This window comes from Lissotriton vulgaris, chromosome 9, assembly GCF_964263255.1.
Source record: "Lissotriton vulgaris chromosome 9, aLisVul1.2, whole genome shotgun sequence".
Classification (NCBI taxonomy): Eukaryota; Metazoa; Chordata; class Amphibia; order Caudata; family Salamandridae; genus Lissotriton; species Lissotriton vulgaris.
This window is the reverse complement of record NC_141697.1, coordinates 1,103,795,346-1,103,818,399: the sequence shown is the minus strand read 5'-3', so window position 1 is coordinate 1,103,818,399 and position 23,054 is coordinate 1,103,795,346. Positions and strand designations below refer to the sequence as shown.

Sequence of the window (23,054 nt, the reverse complement as noted above, 5' to 3'; positions counted from 1 at the left end):
TAAAATTTGAAGTACCCTAACTGATAAAAATTAAATTTTCATTAACAAATGTAATATATGTAAGTTAAAATCACAAACCTTGCATGTCAATGACCTAGTGCAGGGCTTCTTTGTTTCTACATCAACAACACCACAGTGTATATCAGGATCAAACTCCCTCTCTGAAAAATGGGCACATACAGTCTATTAAGGTATGCACAACAAATGCAAACTTTAATGCTTTTATAAATAATTTCAACAATTAAAGCAGTTAAGCTACCCTTTATTTCTAGAGCATTTAACAAATCATGAAATATGTAATGTGCGAGTTATTGACACACAACCAGCACGAATAGTTTAACAACTGCGTCAAAAGTGCTAATGTGCCTACAAATTATTCTCAAAGAATGTGTTAGCTGATGCCATTTAGAAAATTTAAGCAAGTCTATTTGAATGCATTACCCTTAAAGTGGTTGGCATATGCCATTGGAAAGCAAAAGAAGCTGATATGGCTTTTTTCAAGTTTATATTTATACCTCACGTATTGAAGACCAACAAATGAGGCACTTAGCCACCAGTTCCAGATAATATGTTTTACAAGGAATCCTGCATTGTCCGAGACAGCGAAATAGTTTTGAAAGCTTCATTATATAAAAGGTCTTATATTTTCAGCTTCCTCTTTGAATTTAAAAGGTAGGTATTCATCACTTCAGAGAAAGCTACAAAGAAGCAAATTCTGACACTATGAACATTTTCAGTTCTGGACTCCAACACAGCTAAACAAAGACACCATCCCCAAAAGAATATTTTCTATTTATAGTGCAATCTTTTAAACTCTGGGGACATTTGCTATGAAGCAGAGGGATCTACAACAGAACATACATTTTTATTTTTCTTTAGAAATTATTTCAATTAACTAATGGATGGCACCTTTCAAGTGCAGAAGGAGTGGACAATTAACCATTTCAGGGCTATTAAAAGTTCTTCAAGACCATAAAAAAAGGAAATTGCACTCTAAATTATGCTAATTGTAGGAAGCTGGCTCTTTATATAGTGGACCAAAACAAGGTATGTACACTATGTAAACACTCCAGGCAACCCTTATTGGTTTACAGAGGCAAAAATGATCACACTGAATGCTCTCTTTTGTGGTTGTGAGGGTGAGGATTTTAGGCGTAGCAGAGGGTAGTGCTACGCATTCGCTGTACTGACAAAGGCAATAAATGAGACATGCGCTCCAAAATAAATCGGAGACCAATTTAGAAAATTAGGTCGTATTTTTAGAAAAATGTTGATACCAAGAAATCTGTTTTCAAGTAAATACTTTTTAAAATATTGAGTTTCATAGGTGAGTAAAACAGATCGGCAAATGCGTCTTCGCAGCGATGCTTCCATATGGGAGTTATTTACCACCAGCAGATACTTGTTACATGCTCTGAGTGCAGAAGTATTTGTCGGGTTGGTAGCTTTGCACGTTACGCTAGTGGAAAGGAAGGCCACCTAGAAACAGACTGCAGAGGCAGACTTGGGGAAGGTACCGGGAGCACACAAATGGGGGCCGGGGGGTTTCGGGTTTCAAGGGTCCTAGGGACAAGTCGGCACCAGGGCTGTGGCACTCAGGTGCAGAGGGGCAAGGTTTGCAGCACTTTGTGTACTAAGGCTTAACAATTGTCAGTCTCGCCAGTTTAGAGTGCAGAAATCAGGACTGCTGGGTCACTCTGAAGTGGGTCTCTGCGGTGCCGACATTCCTCAATGGCTGCTCAGTCTCTGTGCTGTTGGAGACCAGACTGAACTAAATCAGGCTTTGGCTGTTGCAAGGAGCGCAGTACCCTGGGAATTGGTCCTGTGCGGCTTCGGTTTGGTCTGGTGTCCTCACTTGGTTAGGCGACAGATCCGACCTTCAGGAGCACAGGTACCTCTTCCTGGGGGACTGCTGCGTCTGCTGGTCAGTGAGCAGTGGCATAGTAAACTGGACTCTGCATCTTAGGTGCCTGCAGACTAGTGGCTCCTCTACTACAAGGGAGATTGCTGGCAATTTGTTAAGTGCTGGCAATCTACCAGGGCTCTTGGTAGTTTTCTCAGCTGCAGGATAATTCTATGTCAGGACCGGAGGCTTCAGATTATGCTTTTCCCTTCTTCGCTGTTTATTATAACCAAAAAACATAGCAGCCAGAAAAGCATTAAAACGTCCAAAATTATGTTATGTATATCCCAACACCAAGATTAAGAACATTATAAGCAGTAAACACATGGGAAAAACCACATATCCCAGCAGTCTATCAACATCTAATCCAACGGGTTAATGTTATTGTTTGAGCAGTAAATAACAAACCGCTTCCATTTGGCCGCATAGCAGGCCCTGGTAGTTGGTCGCCTCGCCTCCTTGATGATGTCCATACACTCAGGAGGCAAGTTCAGGTATCCAAACTATGACCTCAGGAGCCAAATCGCAAGGTTCAGCTGTTGTGGATCTGGGTGCTGAATGTCGCCATGGCTCTGCGTGAGGAGGCTGGGAGTGAGGTGCAGTCGCTGGTGAGGCACCACTGAAAGTTCCAGGAACGTGGTGTACCAAGCCTGCCGTGCCCACGTTGGAGCAACCAGGATGAGTGTCATGGAGTGCTGTCGCAGTTTGCGCGCCACCAGAGGTATGAGGGGGGCTGGCGGAAAAGCGTACGCAAATCTGCCTGACCAGTTCATCCATATCGCATTGCCCTGAGACTGCGGGTGTGGGAACCTGGCGGCGAAGTTTGCACAATTCGCGTTCTCGCTTGTGGCGAACAGGTCGATGTCCGGATTACCCCACTGCTGGAAGTACGGACGGAGAACCGACGGGTGGATCTCCCACTCGTGCATCTGATGACTGTGCCTGCTGAGCAGGTCCGCCATCTGGTTGTCGACACCCGGGAGATGCTCCACCATGAGGAAGATGTTCCTCTGAATGGCCCACTTCCACATGCTTTGGGCTAGGTGAGATAGCTGCGGGGAGTGCGTGCCTCCCTGCTTCTGGATGTAATACATGGCGGTCATGTTGTCCGTCCGGACTAACACGACTTTGTTGCACAGGTGCAACTTGAATGCCTTCAGTGCCATGAAGATCGCCATGAGCTACAACACATTGATATGCATCCTCTGCTGTTGCGCATAGTCCCTGCACCGTGTAGTGGAGGACATGTGCCCCCCAACCCTGGAGAGATGCGTCCGTCGTCAGTACTATCTGTGGTACAGGCTCCTGGAACGGTCGTCCCCTGCAAAGGTTTCGTGGGTTCCACCAATGCAGAGAGTTGTAAGCACGACCGGTCACCAACACTAGGTCTTTTAGATGCCCATGAGCCTGGTTCCATTGATGGGCTAAGCATTCCTGGAGGGGTCGCATGTGCAGCCTCGCGTGAGGGACTATAAATATGCAGGATGCCATCATGCCGATCAGTTGCATGAAAACTTGTGCCGGGAGGGAGTGCTGAGGTTGAAACCTCCGGATGAGCACCGGCATGCTGTTGACCCTGGCTGCGGCCGGCTGCGCCGTGGCCGACTGGGTGTTTATTGACGCCCCCAGGTACTGCTGGACCTGGGCCGGCTGCAGGTGAAACTTTGCGTAGTTGAGAGAGAACCCTAGACTGTGAAGGAGGTGAATGGTCTGCGACATATCGTGGCCGCACTGTACGGCAGACCTTGCCTGGACGAGCCAGTCGTCCAGGTAGGGATACACGTGAACACCTTCCCTGCGCAGGTGCGCTGCCACAGCCGCTAAGCACTTGGTGAAAACCCTGGGAGCGGTAGTGACCCCGAATGGCAGGACTTTGAACTGGTAATGCTGACCGTTGACTGTGAACCTGAGATACTTTTTGTAGCTTGGGTGAATGGGAATGTGGAAATACGCATCCTTGAGGTCCAGGGTGGCTAGGAAGTCGCCCTGACGGAGCAGCGGCAGGACTTGTTGTAAAGTTAGCATGTGAAAGTGCTCCGAGAGGATGTATTGGTTGAGGGGTCTGAGGTCTAGAATGGGCCTTAGGGACCCGTCCTTTTTTGGAATTAAGAAGTACAGGGAGTACACCCCTGCACCCCTTTCTTCGGCAGGCACCAGTTCTATGGCCCCTTTTTGCAGCATGGAGAGAACTTCTTGCTGCAATAAGTGCGAGTGCGCTGCGGACATAGGACGGCTTCTTGGGGGTATGTTGGGGGGGGGGGGGGGGGGGGAATGGAGGTTAATTCTAGACAATAGCCGTAACGGATAAGTTGTCTCACCCACCTGTCTGTTGTGATGTTTTCCCAGAGTGGCAGGAACTGCTGGAGTCTCCCCCCGACAGGTGTTAGATGGTCGGGGGGCAGTTACTAGGAGTCACTGTTTGTTGGGAGTGGAGGACCTGGCGTTGTTATTGCCGCGGCCTCTCCCTTTGGCGCTGTTCCCACGGTAACCACCTCTGGTGTTTTTAGTGTATGCAGATTGCGTGTTGCCTTTGGTATACTGGGAGTGCTGTAGAGCCTGCCCTCTTGTTGCTCCCCTGTTACCGGAGCGACGAAAGGAACCGCTCCGAAACTGCTGTGACTGGAGAGCCCCCATGGACTTTGCCGTCTCAGTGTCTTTTTTCATTTTCTCGAGTGTGGTGTCCACATCGGGTCCAAACAGGAAGTCCGGATTAACCGGCTGATTAAGAAGTGTAGTTTGGATCTCGGGTTTAAACCAAGAGATGCGCAGCCATGCGTGGCGTCGCAGCATCACGCTAGTATTGATTGCTCTCGCTGCAGTGTCCGCTGCGTCCAGTGCGCACTTGATGGACGCATTGGAGATCAGTTTACCCTCTTGTATAACCATTTCCACAGCCTCTCTGTACATATCAGGCATGTGCTGCATCAATTTCTCCAGGGTGTCGTAGTGCGCCCTGTCGTACCTAGCCAACAGGGCCTGTGTATTGGCTATTCTCCAAGTGTTAGCGGCCTGCGCCGCCACCCGCTTCCCCGATGCCTCAAAGATTTTGGACTTTGTCCGGAGGGGGAGCGTCTCCCGTTGATTGAGAGTTAGCCCTTTTGCGCGCGTTAGCCACCACAAGGGAGTCCAAGGGGAGCTGTCCTTTGATGTAGGTGGGGTCCACTGGAGCAGGCCTGTATTTCTTGTCGATCCGTGGATTGATAACCCTGGCTTTTGTGGGCTCTTTGAAAATGGCTGTGGCATGTTTGAGGACCCCCTTAAGCATGGGCAGTGTCTTGGTGGAGCGTTCAGAAGTGAAGAAGGTGTCGAATAAGAAGTCCTCATCCACTGGCTCAGCATGCATTTCGACGTCATGATTGAGTGCAGCGCGCTCTATTAATGCGTTGAACGCTGCGGTGTCCTCAGTCGGAGATTGTTGGACATTATAGGACTGAGAGTCCGGGGGGACCTGGGGGTCATCAGGGTCATCGCCTTGATCCGCTGCCCCTGACCACTGATTGGAGACATCTTGATCAGTGTCTGTATTGTAAGTGAAGCCCATTTGGCTATAGTCTGCAGTTAAGTCCTCCTCACTTTGTGTAGGAGAATGAACAGCATGGTGTGAGTAGTCCTGAAGATGTTCGACAAGAACCGGAGAGGTGGTGGAGACCATCTTCTTTTTTAGTGGAATTTTGTAACCCTCCAAAGGGTGTTCAGACGCGATCTTCCGCTTGTGGACGGTAAGCCTGCCCGACTCCGAGTCAATGCACAGCTTTGTTTGGTTGTCGTAAGAAGGCTCATGATAGACGACCTGTGCATGTGAGGACACCTTCGCCACCGTGGAAGCCTCCTGAGACTTTGGACGTGCAGTGGGTGGAAGGCCAAACTTTAGTGGCGTCGATCCAGCCTGCTTGGAAGCGGAAGTACTGGCTCCGTGTTTCTTCGACGCCTGAGCAGGCCGCTCGCTTGAGCGCGTCGAATCGACCTCAGTGTGCGGTGCGCCTCAGGCTTTCGGCGTAGACGATAATTTCGGGGCGACCTTTGCCACGGCTACGACCCTCTTCGCCAGCCCATGCTTCAGTCCCGAGAGGGGTGGCTGCAGACCTTTCCCGACAGGAAGTTCCTTGCCCTTTTCGCCTTGTTTGGTAGTGGACGCAGGCACCGGCGCCGAGGCCTTCGAGGCAACGGTCTTGGTGTGAGGGCCCTGCTTCGGAATCCCAGTGTCGGCGCCGACGGGTATCTTCGGTGTCGAAGGATCGATGACAGCCTTCGAGGCGGGCGTCGACGCCGAACCGACCACCATTTTGAGCAGTTTCGGTTTCGATTTCTCCGTCGACTGTTTCGGTTTCGATTTCACGGAATCGACCGATGGCTCCTTTGAAAGGGTCTTAGCCTGGCTATGACGCGGGCTGTAGACCGAAAGGACAGATCTTGGCTAAGGCCTTTCGGCGATGCCTCGACCGGAGCCGGAGCCGGCTGAATGTCAATGATAGGCCCCGGAGCAGTGGGCAGACTCGGTTCACCACCGGAGTCGTCATCAACGGCCGCAAGGGCCTGTTCGTCGTCCCCTACCTCGACGACATCCTGGTCGTGGCCGAACTCCTCGTCTGGCTCGTCCATTTCGAAAGTTGAGTCATGTTCTGACGCCGGTTCCGACGTTTCTTCGGGAACGTCATCTTCCGCCTCTTCCTTATCTTGGAAGAGTTCCTCGTCCCCGGCATCGAAGATGTTCGCAGGTGCCGGAGCCGACTGTTGGGCCGACTGCCTCGCCGCGCGCCGAAGTTTGATAGTCTTCTTAGATCGGAACTTTGAGCAGGCGAAACATTTCAACTCGTCGTGGTCGGGGGACAAGCAGGTGTTGCACACTGGGTGCACATCTAAGTTCGAATATTTGGAATTACACAGGACACCGCTTAAACTGGGTCCGTTCCATCGTCGATGTAGTCTGGGCCTGAGTCGTCGAGAGTCTTTATTCGACGCTGATCGAAGAACCGAAAGGGCCAGGCACCGAACGAAACAATACCGACGCTAAGAAAGGCCTTTTGGCCGTAGGAACAGAAAAGTACAAGTAAATTAACTGGAGTAAGAGATTAGACATCCGAACCCAATGGCGGAAAAAAACAATCTGGGGATGGAGAGGATGCCCATGCGCACTGTAGTCCAGGGGAGGAGCCACCTATCTTGTGATACTTCGAAGACTCTTCCAGGACAACAATGTGCAATCATCCGGACCCAACACTAGGCGGCGATCTATGCACAGATATGAATTCAGCAGCCCTCATGCCTCGAACCGGTAAGTTTCAATTCTATTAAGGACACGGAGGTGAGGATTATCCCACCCAGAACTCCTCCGGAGATCCCGCCTGTAATAATGTAAGTAGGCAGTTTTCCTTTTTCGTTCAGTCGAACTGTTTGTTTATGCTATGGTTATCTTCTGGAGTTTTTGCTTTGAAAGTCCTAGGGTTTTTTTACATCGCTGACTGTGATGTTTTTTCCACTAGGTAATGAGAGTTCGAAGCAGGACCGTTGAGACTTTGGCGTGACTCGCGCAAAGAAAGAGGAAGGGGACACAAGATGGACGCCCTACCTTAGGATTATGGACACTGTAGAAGGACTAATGTTGATGGACTGCTGGGATATGTGGTTTTTCCCATGTGTTTACTGCTTATAATGTTCTTAATCCCGGTGTTGGGATATACATAACAGAATTTTGGACGTTTTAATGCTTTTCTGGCTGCTATGTTTTTTGGTTATAATAAACAGCGAAGAAGGGAAAAGCATAATCCTCGCCTCCGTGTCCTTAATAGAATTGAAACTTACCGTTACTAAGCTAGGCAAATTTCGATTCACTGGGTCACGATTGTTTAGACTGGTGCAAGCAGGCAGGGATTTGTGCCAAAAGACTAACAGCATTCTTCAGTTCTCGTTTACTTGCGGCTCTTCTTTGTGCTCTTCGGGATCCATCAAATCTAATTTCCTTACATCAGGGGAGCCCCTAAATATTCAATTATGGGGCGTTAAGGGGTGTGACAGATAGTAGGAAGTTTACTTTAGGGCATCTACACCCCCTATAAGACCACTTTGTGGAAAGTGGGCATAACCCTGACCCAGTGAGGCTAATTCCGCCAAAACCAAGATGGTGGAACTCTACGCTTTGTGTTTACATTAGGCAGCCCACCTTAGGGCTGGAACTAGCCTGAGGGAAGAACATGCTTCCTCACTAGCTAATTTTCCCACATGTCCTGGTGCTAAATAGGCCATGGGCAGGGAGTGGCCTTTCCCTATCTGGGAAAGCCTTCAGTCGCATATCAAAGGCGTCAGAAGCCTTTGAAGCCTCTGCCTTGATATTCGGAGTACTTAGCCATACTGCTTGGAGAAGGTGACAACATCTCCGCCCAGAGTTGGCATTGTTTCTGCCCTCAGAGAGCAGAGGCTCTCACCTGCAGGGGGTCGGTCAGAAACCTGTCTGTGGTGGTAGGCTGGTCTAGACAAGTGAGCCGGTACACACTAGTAGTTCGATAGGTTTTCAGGGGACAACTCTAAGGTGCCCTCTGGGTGCATGAATGAATAAATCCGTCACTGGAATCAGTGTAGGTTTATTAATACGAGATGTTTGATACCAAACATCGGTAGTTTCAGTGAAGCTATCATGTATCTGGCTAACTCAATTGCCAGATGCATCTAAAATGGCTTCCCTGTTCACTTGCAATATCGAAGAATTGACTTAGACAATACAGGGGCATATCTGCTCATGCAGATATGTCCACATGTGTAGTATAGTGCACCTTGCCTTAGGGCTGTAAGGCCTGCTGTAGGGGTGCCTTACTTGTACTGCATGCAGTGTTTTATAGGCATGGCACATGGGATATATGCCATGTCATGTCTTCACTTTTCTCTACACCAAGGCATGCAGCCTGCAATGGCAGTTTTCATGAGGGTGCAGAGGGGTCTCAGGTTGGCACAATACATGCTGCATGCCTTAGGGACTCACTTTAGTCTCCATGCCCTAGGTACCAGGGGTATCATTTACTAGGGACGTAGGAGTGCAATAGGTATTGCCAATTAGGGGAATAATTGTAGTTTTAGGGAGAGAGTTCTGGCACTGGGGACCTGAATAGCAGTGGCCCAGTTGCATTCTGTCAAAAATATCATCAGATACCAGGCAAAAGGTGGGGGTGACCATGTCAAAAAGGGGTATTCTCCTACACAACCCCCGCCCAAACGAATGAGAATTAGACTAACCTTTTCCAAGAGAGTTTAAATCGTCTAAGTGGAAAAACCTAGAAAGGCAAACTGCTTTGACGTGGTCAGTCCCAGGTCTGTGCTTCACTAGTACAGTTCATGTCCTGTAGAGAGATGTACCACCTTGGGGTTTTCACCATTAATCTGCATCAGCCAGCTGAGGAGCCGGTGGTAGGTTTGGACAAGGAAGAGAGTACCAAACAGGTATGGTCTCGGCTTTTTCAGGGAGCAAACCACAGCAAAGGTTTCCCTATCAATGGCAGTCCAATGCTGTTCTCTGGGGAGTTACCACCTGCTAATGAAAGCAACAGGCTGGTGTTGGCCATCATCATTTATCTGGAATATGACTGCTCAATTTCCTTGTTCAGAGGCATCATTCTGCATTATGAAGTGAGAATGCTCCCCAGCCTGTCAATTAGCTCAGGAGTTGGTGTGCATCTGTCTTGGTTACTGCGCTAAGGTCCCTGTAGTTTACACAATACCGTAGCTCTGGTTTTCCACCCTTGGAATGGGGCTTGTGGACTAACAACTGGGCTGGCCCAGGGGCTCTCTGAGGGTTCAAGTCCAGGATCTTGTGGACTTCAGCTCTGATGCTCTCCTATCTCAGACGGTCTATATATTTTGTTTTTGACTGATGTATTGTCTCCAGTATCCACATCACGGGTACAACCAGGTAGTATGCCCAGGGGTTGGGGAGAACAGCTCAGCATACTGCTCCAGGACCTGCCTGCAATCAGCTTGCTGTTGGGAGGAGAGGGTTTCTGAGAAAACAACTCCATCTACTCACCCATCTTTTGGGGTGTAGGAAAGGCAGTAACAAGAGGTTCACTCTCTGCTTCCTGATCCTCTTCAGTGAACATGACCATAGTCGTCTCAACCCTGTCTTAGAAAGGCTTCAGACAGATAACATGGATGACCCTGTGAGGGCTCCTTCTAGTGCCTAGGCCTACCAGAAAGGTGACCTCACCTTTCCTCTGAAGGATAGGGTAGGGACCACTACACATGTCCTGAGGCCCTAGGTACCACAGGCTCCAAAGCCATACCCTCTGCCCTGGTTGGAACCCCACCAGTGCAGCCTTTTAGTCCTACCAAAGCTTCTAGAGCTCTTGGCTGGCTCAAGGTTTTGGATGCTTTACCCATGTACTCTACCATCCTGGAGCGTAGGCCAAGCATACAGTTCACAATGTCTTGTTTGGCTCTTTGAGAGGTCTGTCTCAGCCTTCCAGAACTAGAGACATTGGTCACCTTACAGGACGCATAAACAGAACTTCTGAACCATACTCACTTTCTGAGGTACCCTCCCATACGCAAAAAGCAGGCATGTGAAAAGGTCATCCCATCTCCCGATTTTTTCAGGGAGTCCTACGAGCATACCTTTCATGGTTTTGATGAATCTCTCCACTAAACCACTGGTTTGTGGATGATATGGGGTGTTGAACTTGTAGGTCACACCGTATTCACTGCACACTGCCTCAAGGTCGCCAGACATGAAGTTACTATCTATGACTGAAACCACCTCCTTAGGTGAAACCAACTCATAAGGGGTATATAGCTTTTGGGTACCTGGTGGCACCACCAGTATCAATCTGTTCACTGATGCTGCCCGAAGGTCCAGAGGGCAACGTTGTCAACCACTACCCTTTCAAAGGGAATCCCCAACCACTGGAGTGGAATTAATGTGGCACTTGGGTGGTTACCTGCTTTGCCACTGGCTTGACAGTAACACAGTTGTTACAAAACTCATTCACCTTCCGGGGCATGTTTCACCAGTACAAGTGGCTGACTAGCCTGCTCCAAGTCATGCTCTGGCAAGATGCCCAGCAAGAGAGATGTCATGGGTCAATGAGTAAAAACTCTCTGTACTGCAAAGGCACTACCACCCCTTCTAGTAGCATCAGGTTTGGGGTCTCTGGCTTCAGTGTAAAATAATCCCTAATCCCAACAGGTTCTGTAGGAGTCCCTGATATCTTTCTTTTTCATGTGCAGCAGCTTGCAGTCTCAGGCTTTCAAGAGTTGGACAGATCCTCTGCCCTTGGGTCTAGGAGCTCTGCTGTATAAGGCCCAAGTTCCTGGGGCTCAGTTCTCTCTTGGGCTGACAGATCTTCCTGAGGAGAAGGCACCTGAGCTTGTGGATGTTCAGAAGCTGACTTCCCAGTCTTCCGACCTTTTTTCTTGGAGGGTAGGGACACTTTATCAGACTCAAACTCCTCTTCTTCACCCAGGGGTTTGCTCTGTGCTCAGGTTTTTATGCACTTCCATTCAGGGATTCCCAGCATGGCTGCATGGGATCTTCGCTCTAACTCAGCCCATGTGGAGGACTCATAATACTTTCTTAGGATACATTCAACGGGAATTGCAGAGGGTACAGCAATCTTCGTCTGGCCAGTAACCCTGATCCACTCCAAAGACACAATAACCATACAATGAACCTTGGTCACATTAGCACTGGTGACTGGATACATTTGTCCCATTCAGTACTGTTCTGGAGATAGCAGTGATTTTAGTCAGCCTGGTGACAATTGCAACTTTATCTCTCAGTGCTTCCACTCTAATCCCATTAATACAAGTATGTGGTCTTTAATTCTCCAGATTATTGGGCCAGACAGCTAGGGCAGCTACACCCACCCCATCCTCTGAAACTAAAGTGGCTTCAGGGTGTTTTCTCCGACCTGGTCAAGGCACAACAAGGATCCCATCTGGAGAGTCACTACCCCAGTGTTAACTGGGGATGTACCCGAGGAACAGATAGGGACAGATAGGGTCTCCAGTTTGGTGCCCATTGGCTTTGCAATTAAAGCACCAAGCCTTCTTGAGATCCCAGTTCTCAAACTGGTACGCACCCTTTGTCTGTGTATTGTCTCTGGCCCACCATCTTGAGCAGATTATTGGGGGCCTTTAAAAGCCTTTTGTTTGTATCATTAGGTTGCCCAATCTCTTTCCCTTGGAGGGGAGGGAGGATCAGCAACCCCTTTCTTTTGGTCACTCCTCCATGAGACGTGTTAGACACCCCAGTCCAATGGTCAGCTTCTTCCCCAATTCTTGGGGAAGAGACTGGACCTATGTCCACCTAATACTGATGCAATGTTTCGGAAACACAGTCATTAACAGATGCTTTTTATAATAAAATAAAGCCCATCATGATCTTGCACTTTGTTAAATTTTAACCAGCCACCTAGTGTCTTGACCGAGAAGTCGACAAAATCTACTCAGGTCTGACTCAAGGTTTTGTGAGTCTCTGAACTTCATTCTGTGCTTCTTAGTGGCGAGTTCGAAAAGCTCAATCAAGGTATCTTACATGAGGTTATAGGACTCGGCATCTGCCTCATTCAGTGTCGGGTGTCTCCACCTGGGGAACTCGCAATGCTCCAGTTACTACTTGTGTGACGATATATCTGTAAGAGACATTAGTTAGTGATAGATTCCTTAACTTAGAATAATCCCCAGGCGTCAGACTGGATCCGGAAAGATTTGCTTAGCAGCACCCCTGCGTGTCGGTAGGTGGTGTCGTGCGGCTCCGCGTTTGTCACTGGCATCGTGAGCGCCGAAATGACGTCATGGAGACTACTTAGGGGGCACCCATGAGCGCCGACGTCAGTTCTGTACACGACTTTCCACGCTGAAACGCAGAGCCATGCAAGACACTGACCATTGGTGCAGAAAAACTAGGGCCCTAAAAAGGGGATGACCTTAACCCTAGTAATCAGTTCGCAGAGCGGGGAGTATGGGAGGGGCGGTAAGGAATCTATCACTAACTAATGTCTCTTACAGATATATCGTTACACAAGTAGTAACTTGTGCATCTGAAAGAGACACGTTAGTGATAGATTCCTTACCTTAGAATAGATACCCCAGCAATACCAACCCCGGTGGTGGGTCTGCGAAAAAGATTACACCAAAAAGTCACGGAGTACAGAACGGCCAAAGAAGCCGTCTCTCCGGACTGGACTGTCAAGGCAGTAACGCTTGGTAAACGTGTGCAGTGAGGCCCACGTAGCTGCCTGTCAAATGTCCTGCAAGGGAACGCCACACCCCAAGGCAGTAGTGGCTGCCGTTGCTTTGGTGGAATGGGCACGCAGCCCCACAGGAGGCTCCTTCTTGGCCAAGGAGCAACATGCTTTGATGCACAAAACGACCCACCGGGAGAGGGTCCGCTTGTGCACGGCCCAACCTTTTTTGGCGCCCACTTAGCTAACAAAGAGCTGATCATCCACCCAAAACTGCTGTGTACGCTGCAGATAGAATGTGAGTGCACGTTTTGGATCCAGACGGTGGAGCCTCTCCTCTTCCCTGGAAGGATGCGGATGCGGAAAGAAGGTGGGCAAAGTGATGGTCTGCCCGATGTGGAAGGAATAGTTTCTTACCTGTAACTCCAGTGCTGTAGTAGGGGTATCTCTGTGATAGTCATAATCATGTGAATAGTCCTGCCCATGCGCGTGGACCCTGGAACACTTCAATAGAAATAGTCTCTTATGTTGTCCTCTTCTGCAATCCTGCATAGACCCTTAAGAGAAAATAAAAGACAAATAATGCAGCCTGAAACCTACAAGGCTACACTGGCCAGTACTTCATCCTGAAGTGAAAAATATAGCCAGATAACAATTAAATTTAAGTATTTTGCTGAGGGCCAGTTACTTTCAGTTATTTTTGAAGGTGTACAAAGCCAGGCCTGCTGCTTTCAGGATAGTACTGTTTCATCCTACTACAGAACTGGAGTTACAGGTAAGAAACTACTTCTGTAGTAGGGGATTGCTGTGTATAGTCATAATCATGTGAATAAAATAGTAAGCATTCTCAAAAAACAAACCCCAGCGGCTGAAGAAACAGACAAACCCACTATTGTGCAAACAGATTCCTCAGAGAAGCCTGCCCAACCTAAACATCTGCCCTGGCATCAGAGTCCAGGCAGTAGTGTTTAGCAAAGGTATTGATTGACTTCCAAGTGGCAGTCTTACAGATTTTTGCAATAGGGACGTTACGGCGTAAAGCCGCTTTACCTCTGGTAGAGTGAGCCCTAGGCTTACTAACTAGAGTCTTGTTAGCTTTCTGATAACACCAGTTGAATACAGGACACAATCCACCTAGAGATGAACAGCTTAGAGGTGGCAAGACCAGTCCTAACAGATCCATAATTAACAAATAATTGATCCTATCTACGAATCTCTTTAGTCTTGTCTAAGTAGAATTTCAACACCCTTCTCACATCGAGGGAATGAAGGGACCGCTCCTCCGGAGAGGAAGGGTGCGGAAAAAACGTGGACGAAGTAATTGTTTGATTCACATGGAACTCTGACACCACCTTCGGAAGAATTTTGGGAGAGTTCTCATGACAACCTTAGATGCATGAAATACAGTATAGACTCTTGACAACAGAGAGCCTGGATCCCACTCACCCTGCGAGCCGATGTTATAGCCAAAAGGAAAGCTGCCTTCCAGGACAGATGCTGTAGAGAAGCTTAAGAATGGGCTCAAAAGGCTCCCTCATTAGTCTAGACAGCACCACATTAAGATCCCACAGAGGCGAAGGACGCCGAATGGGAGGAAACACCTTCTTTAAACCTTCCAGAAAATCTTTGATGACTGGAATTTGGAAAAAGGAAGTTTGTGAAGGGCATTTCCTATACGCAGGTAAAGCTGCCAGGTGAACCTTAATGGAATGAAAATAAAGGCCAGATTGAGCCAAATTTAAGTACAGGAGAATGACATCCTCCTTGCATGATCTAGGGTCTGCACCCTTAGACGTGCACCAAATGCAAAATCTCTTCCTTTTGTATGCATAGGAAGTCCTTGTAGACGGTCTTTTCGCTTCTTTCAATATCTCCATGCAGTTCTGAGGGAGATTTAAATGCCCATACTGCACTAGGTCAGGAGCCACGCTGCCAAATTCAATGACGAGAGGTTGGGATGCACCATCTGCTCTCCGAACTTCGTGAGAAGGTCCGGCCCACACGGAAGTCGAAGATGTGGCAGGAGAGACAGGTGTAGGAGGTCGGTGAACCATCATCTTGGACTGGGACAGCTTGATCAACACTGTATGGATCAGGGGAATGGGTGGAAAAGCGTAGAGAAAGCTGTTAGACCAGTTGATCCACAGTGCATTCCCAAGCGTTCCCGGTTGGTAAAACCTGGAGGCGAAGTCTCGGGATTTGCGGTTTTCTGCAGTGGCAAACAGATTGATTTCTGGATTGCCCCATCTTGCGAAGATTTCTCTTAACACCTCGTTGTTTAAGACCCATTTGTGATTTTCTTGAACGAGCCTGCTGAGCGCGTCTGCCTGAGCATTCTGCACACCCGGCAGATGAGTTATCGTCAGGTCCCTGGCCAGCAGCCAGTTACAGATCGTCTGTGCTTCCCAAGACAGTGTGCGCGATCTTGAGCCCCCTGCTTTTTAGGTAATACATTGTTGTTGTGTTGTCCGTCTGTACGAGCAGGGAACTGGTTCGAAAGATTGGCGGAAATGCTTTCAGCGCTAAATGAACCGCTCTGTTCCAGAAAGTTGATGTGATACGTGGTCTCCGTCTGGGACCACGCGCCTTGTATCTGTAGGTGGTCCGAATGCGTTCCCCAGCCGTGAAGAGACGCATCTGTCACAATGTTCTGGGTCGGTATCTCTTTGTGGAACGGGATCCCTGTGAGAAGATTGTGAGGCGAACACCACCACTTCAGGGACTGGACAGCATGTTGCTAGAGTTGGATCCTGTCCTCCCAACTCCCACGTTTCTGGTCCCACTGATCCTCCAGACACTCCGGCAGAGGCCGCATGTGGAGGCGTGAATGTGGAGTGAGAAAGATACAATAGGCCATGGAACCCAGGCAAGAGGACACAGTCCTCACCGTCTGCGAGGGAACGGACATGGGAGTCTGAGCCTTCTGAAGGATTGATCAGCGTCACTCCTCTGAAGGACACACGCTTGCCTTTAGTGTATCGATGAAGGCTCACAGGTACTGCAAACACTGAACAGGAGTCGGAACAGACTTTGACAGATTAATATGAAGACCCAAACGATTCAACAGAACAGCCATCCTGTTGAAATGTAGCTGCGCTTCCTGAAACGTGGCGGCTTTGATCAGCCAGTCAACCAGGTACAGATAAACAAACACCATGTTCTTCCTCAGGTGTGCTGCAACCACCGCCATGCACTTTGAAAAAGTCCTGGGCGCAGACTTCAGGCCGAATGGAAGCACTGTATATTGGTAATGATTGGTGCAGACTAGGAACCGCAAAAACTTCCAATGCTTCCTTGCAATGGGCACATGGAAGTACGCGTCTTGCAGATCTATGGCGCATAGCCAGTCCCCCTGATGAAGATGAGGATAAATCTGGTGCAGGGACAGCATGCAGAACCTCTCTGCGAATCCATTTGTTCGCTTGTCGCAAATCGAGAATGGGTCTGAATTAGTTTTTGTCCTTTTTGCGCACGAGAAAGAACATAGAGTATAGACCTTTTCCCCTTTGAGAAGGAGGAACCAGTTCTATCGCCCTTTTTCTTAACAGCGTATCGGCCTTCACTTGAAGTTTGCACAACAGGTATTGTGAACGAACTGGTGGAATCGATGGAGCAGGGCTGGTGAAACGTAGACAGTATCCATTGCGAACAATATTCAGCACCCAATTGTCCGGAGTTATCTTTCTCCACTCTGCCAGATAATTTTGAATGCATCCCCACACTGGAGTGGGTAACAGAAGAGGGGGAAGTAACCCCTTAGGGTTTAGTACCAGGGGGAGCCTTGTTCCCCAATGTTGACTGCTGGTTACCCCTGCCTCTCTGACGTCTCTGAAACGGTTGCCGCTGGAACTGTTGCTGCTGTCCAGCCCGATGGCCCTGTCCTCGTTGGAACCGTTGAGAGGAATAACGTCGTTGGTAGGGACGGAAACTCCTCCGATGCTCCTTAGGCTTCTCCAAGCCAACAGCCTTGAGGGTCTATACTTCAGCTTTCACCCGAGCCATCTCCTCATCCGCATGGGAACCAAAGAGGGTGGAACCCGAGAACGGGAGGTTAGCGATGCGTTGCTGTGCCTCAGGTTTTAAGGAGGTGAGACGCTACCATGAATGGCATAGCAGAGTCACACCATGACCATATCCATGAGCTGCAAGGAGGGAAGTGTCCGCAGCCGCACTCATAATCTGATTAGAGACCATCAGACCCTCATTGAGAACCTCCTAGAAATCCTTACATTTGTCTCTAGGCAGGAGTTTCATGAACTGTTGAAGAGACTCCCACAAGGAGCGGTCGTACCAGCCCAGGAGGGCAGTGGAGCTCGCTGCCTTCACCAAAGTGGCCGCCGTGTTGCAGACTTTCCTTTCCATAGAATCAAGCCTACGGCTCTCCTGGTCTGGTGGAACTGTGGTCGAAGGGGCTGTAACGTTCTACTTCTTCGCCGCCACCACTATGACTGAATCCGCGAGGGGGTCCGCCCGAAGAAATGCAGGGTCTGAGTCCGGAGGGCGGTATTTCTTCTGAAGCCTCGAGGGTGCCGATTTCACTGAGGCAGGCGTCAGGAACAATTCCATCACGGGTTCCTCCAACCCAGGTACCAAAGGAAGCAAGGGACGAGAGGCTTGCTTCGGCTGTAGTGTCTCAAAGATCACTGATGTAGTTGGAGCAGGCACAGACCGTGCAATGCCCAGTTTCGCCGCTCCCCATAGAAGGACCTCCTGAAACGTGGTAATGTCATCGACAGGTGACACTCTCGGAGGTGGAGAATACGACAGAGTAGGCGAGTATCTTCCTCCATTATAGGACTCGGTGTCTCTCGTATAACTGGAACGTGACCTCTCGTGACGACGAAATCGAGATATGGTAGAAGACCGGTGCCGGCTGCGAGAGCAATGTCTTGGCCGGGATCGAGATCTTGGCCTTCTGGGTTCCGCCGGGACCACTGGCACAGGTGGCAGAGGAAGAGGCTGAGGTGGAGGAGGCGGTGGTGGCGGAGTCGGAGGAGAAGTAGGCATCCTAGGCAGCAGTGGCGACCGACGAGGACCCACACGCTGAGCTGGTTCCGGTTACCTGGTTGGTGAATAGGTCCTGGAATACTCCGAATCCGAGGTAGAAATGACCCTCCTCCGCTTGTGGGCAGGCCTCGAAGAGGAAGCTCTGGAAGCGGTGCCCCTTGATGGGGAAGACCGATGCCGTCGCGATCTTAAACTCGCAAAAGTGGAGAGGCGGACCACAGAGGGTGACCGGTTTCTCGACGTCGAGCTCCGATGGTACCTCCTCGACGTAGACTTTCTACATGACGTCGAACTTCTCCTTGAAGGCGACTTTCTACGTGACGTCCATCTGCGCGTCGACGGCGAATGACTGTTTCGCCTCGACGGCGAGCGCCGATATCTCCTGGACCCAGATCAATGGCGATGATGTGTCTATGTCGTCTGTGATGTCCTCGACGTAGACCTCGTCCGAGGTCTCGACATCCTTCCCCTCGACGCTGATCTTCGACGTTGTTTCGACTCAAGAGCCCTGGGTCGACGGGGAGCATTTGATAGTCATACCTGGTTTTGACCTCATCGCCTTCGACCGGGACCGGTGTCGTTTGAGACTTTTTTCGACTGGGGAGCCCCCCCAGAGGCCGACGCATGGGTTGTGGAAGAGGAAAGGCTCTTCACATGCCCAGATGCCCCACCTGCAGCCTGCTGTCTTCTCTGCTCCAGGCCTTGAAGGCGAATCTTCTCCCTGTCACGCAGGGTCCTCCTAGAGAAGGATTTACAGAGGACGAAGGAGTCAGGAACATGAGATGTAGGAAAACAGAGTATACAAAGTCTGTGAGAGTCCGACTTGGCCTTCTTCCTGCCACATTCTGGGCACTTGTCGAACAAAGATGGCATTTTGACAAGAAAAATGTGGGCTAACTGCCCATAAAAGACAGCAAAAGGAAGGTAAAGGCCAAAGACGTCGAGTGAAACACTCCGACTAATAATAAAGCTAAAAAATTTGAAGATATACCACAAAAGGTAGAACTCAATGCTCCACAGTCCTGCTAGCAGGAGCCGGAAAAAATAACTGAAAGTAACTGGCCCTTGGCTGTGCATCATGGGATACCAAGGGTCTCTGGAGGGTTCCTTAAAGGCTCGGTATCCATTTACAGACACATAATGGCAGCCTATGGGGCTTGTCGGTCCAACCCTTCATCTCTATCATGAAAAAAGGGTCTTTGTGAAGGGGAGTTTCTCTATGTGTGAAACTTAACAAAATACTTCAATTTAATTGTTATCTGGCTATATTTTTCACTTCAGGATGAAGTACTGGCCAGTGTATCCTTGTTGGTTTCGGGCTGCATTATTTGTCTTTTATATTCTCTTAAGTGTCTATGCAGGATTGCAGAAGAGGACAACATAAGAGACTATTTCTATTGAAGTGTTCCAGGGTCCACGCACATGGGCGGGACTATTCACATGATTATGACTATAACAGAGATACCCCTACTACAGCACTGGATTTACAGGTAAGAAACTACTCCTTCCACATCGGGCAGATCACTTTGCCCACCTTCTTTCCGCCTCCACATCCTTCCAGGGAAGAGGAGAGGCTCCACCGTCTGGACCCAAAACGTGCGCCCACATTCTATCTGCAGCGTACACAGCAGTTTTGGGTGGATGATCAGCTCTTTGTTAGCTACGTGGGCGCCAAAAAAGGTTGGGCCGTGCACAAGCGGACCCTCTCCCAGTTGGTCGTTTTGTGCATCAAAGCATGTTACTCCTTGGCCAAGAAGGAGCCTCCTGTGGGGCTGCGTGCCGATTCCACCAGAGCAACGGCAGCCACTACTGCCTTGGGGCGTGGCGTTCCCTTGCAGGACATTTGACAGGCAGCTACGTGGGCCTTGCTGCACATGTTTACCAAGCGTTACTGCCTTGACAGTCAAGTCCGGAGAGATGGCTACTTAGGCCGTTCTGTACTCCGTGACTTTTTGGTGTAATCTTTTTCGCAGACCCCACCCCCGGGGTTGGTATTGCTGGGGTATCTATTCTACGGTAAGGAATCTATCACTAACGTGTCTCTTTCAGATGCACAAGTTACTACTTGTGTAACAATATATCTGTAAGAGACATTAGTTAGTGATAGATTCCTTACCGCCCCTCCCATCCTCCCCGTTCTGCGAACTGATTACTAGGGTTAAGGTCATCCCCTTTTTAGGGGCCTGGCTTTTCTGCACCAATGGTCAGTGTCTTGTATGGCGCTGCGTTTCGGTGTGGAAAGTCGTGTACAGAACGGACGTCGGCACTCATGAGTTACCCCCTTAGTAGTCTCCATGACGTCATTTCGGCGCTCACGACGCCAGTGATGAACGGGGAGCCGCATGACGCCACCTACCGACGCGCAAGGGTACTGCTAAGCAAAACTTTCTGGATCCATTCTGACGCCTGGGAATTATTCTAAGGTAAGGAATCTATCACTAACATATGTCTGTTACCGATATATCGTTACACTAGTAGTAACTTGTGCATTACGAGTTCCCCAGGTAGAGACACCCGACACTGAATGAGGCAGATGCTGAGTCCTATAACCTCATGTAAGATACCTTGATTGAGCGTTTCGAACTCGCTACTAAGAAGCACAGAATGAGGTTCAGAGAGACTCACAAAACCTTGAGTCAGACCTGAGTAGATTTTGTCAACTTCTCGGTCAAGACACTAGGTGGCTGGTTAAAATTTAACAAAGTGCAAGATCATGATGGGCTTTATTTTATTATAAAAAAGAATCTGTTAATGACTGTGTTTCCGAAACATTGCTACAGTATACAGTACACAGGACCTAGGTCCAGTCTCTTTCCCAAGAATTCAGGAAGAGGCTGACCATTGGACTGGGGTGTCCAACGGTCTCAAGGAGGGGTGACCAAAAGAAAGGGGTTGCTAATCCTCCCTCCCCTCCAAGGGAAAGACAGTGGGCAACCTAAGGATACAAACAAAAGGCTTTCAAAGGCCCCCAAACACCTGCTCAAGAGGGTGGGCCAGAGACAAAGGGTAGGTACCAGTTTGAGAACTGGGATCTCAAGAAGGCTTGGTGCTTTAATTGCAAAACCAATGGGCACCAAACTGGAGACCCTATCTGTCGCCAAAAAAGACTTCCTCAGGTACATCCCCAGTTAACACTGGGGTGGTGACTCTCCAGATGGGACCCTTGGTGTGCCTTGACCAGGTCAGAGAAAACACACTGAAGCCACTTTAGTTTCAGAGGGTGGGGTGGGTGTACCTGCCCTAGCTGTCTGGCCCAATAATCTGGAGAATTAAAGACCACAGACTTGTTTTAATGGGATTAGAGTAGGGGCACTGAGAGTTAAAGTTGCAAATGTCACCAGGCTGACTAAAATAACTGCTATCTCCAGAACAGTACTGGACGGGATAAACGTATCCAGTCACCAGTGCTAATGTGACCAAGGTTCATTCTATGGTTATGGTGTCCTTGGAGGGGATAGGGGTTACTGGCCAGAAGAAGATTGCTGTGCCCTCTGCAATTCCTGTTGAATGTATCCTAAGAAAGGATTTTGAGTCCTCCGCATGGGCTGAGTTAGAGCAAAGATCCCATGCAGCCATGCTGGGAATCCCTGAATGGAAGTGCATATAAACCGGAGCACAAAGCAAAACCCTGGGTGAAGAAGAGGAATTTGAGTCTGATAAAAGTGTCCCTATCCTCTACTTAGGAGCAAAAAGGAGTGTAATATGCAAATTGCAGATTTTTTCAGAATGCGGCGGCCCGCATACTAAAAATTCCAAAATTCAGCCCTATTAGCAAAGTCGTGCAAAACTATTCCTTCTATCAAAAACATACAGTCAGACGGTCACAATTGATAAAGATTCAATACACATATCAAGTTTTTACCTGACAATCTCTTATGTAAAGATTTCCTGTTATTTGTACTATCTTCTGGTTTCTTTTCCATAAATGGAGGACTTGAAAGAAGACCTTTTCCATTTGGTATGTGTCCAGGGGAAGGCAAGGGTGGCTTTGGTATTGATGGACAATTAAGGCCAGTCTTTGAGGAACTCACAGTAGTAGAACAAGGTGGACCAGCAGCAGGTTTTATCTGCGCACCATCTATCTTTGGATTTAAGTGCATCTTTTCCACTTTAACAGGTGGTGTCATGCTGCGATGGGAAAAAACAATGTGTTAGCTGATAAAGAAATAGGAATCAGTAATGCATTGTTGTAGCAGAAAGCAAACATTTTATTCTAGAACTACAGATATGTTTTTAATATGATGGTAAGTCCAGTAAAGGCTATTTTTGTCTAGCCACTCAAGTCTTTACATCACACTCTAACATCAACGTATTGTTCAGTTAGTTTAACTGCTGTCTGGAAGAAAAAGTATACACATCAAACAGAGCTAAAAAACAATCTGTCAGATTAAAAAACGCTCCAGTGCATGGCTTGAGGTTCCTTGTGCAATAAAAGGAAAGGAAAAAATTAGGTAACAGGTTTAGCATATTAAAACTATTCTAGATTCACCCTGTGCATTATTCTGCCATCAAGTGGTTGTGCTCAGAAAGTCACTATTATTAACTCATTTTAGGTCTTTCCTATCAGAAAATCTTTAGCTGGCAGCTGCCTTTGTTTTTATGAGACACCGTTCTTTGGTCATTTTTTTAGTATATTTTTATTGGTTTACCAACATATGAAGTGGTACACTAGATTAGACATTGCATCATTTCAAATATAAATCCAGAGGAGAAAGACAAAGGCATACAACATACATAATCACAATAATAAGTCATGGTGATGGCAACTACTTTCCTTGGTTGTATTGTGCATGTTCTTGCCCTTCTTTTGTTTGTCCCACCCCTTCTTTTGGTTAACCCACCACTTGAGCTTAACCTTATTACCATCCTGTTCAATGGAAGGCTGTTAGCATTTATGAAATTACTACTTTTTTTTTCAGCACTCCATGAGAGTACACGTTTTATGACTTGTTGCTTCCCACGCCTAACAACAACCCCCC

At 48.6% G+C, this 23,054-nt stretch overlaps 1 protein-coding gene across 1 annotated transcript in view; it reads right to left on the bottom strand.

Moving 5' to 3' along the window:
- The window catches only part of ATXN7 (ataxin 7), a 344,046-nt gene that overhangs the window by 125,124 nt on the left and 195,868 nt on the right, over window positions 1-23,054 (bottom strand). Inside the window, exons 5-6 of the mRNA XM_086939559.1 lie at window positions 21,938-22,203; window positions 79-161 (exon numbers count right to left, since the gene is read on the bottom strand). Of these exons, the coding sequence (XP_086795685.1) occupies window positions 79-161; window positions 21,938-22,203 (349 nt within the window). The remainder of the gene's footprint in view (window positions 1-78; window positions 162-21,937; window positions 22,204-23,054) is intronic.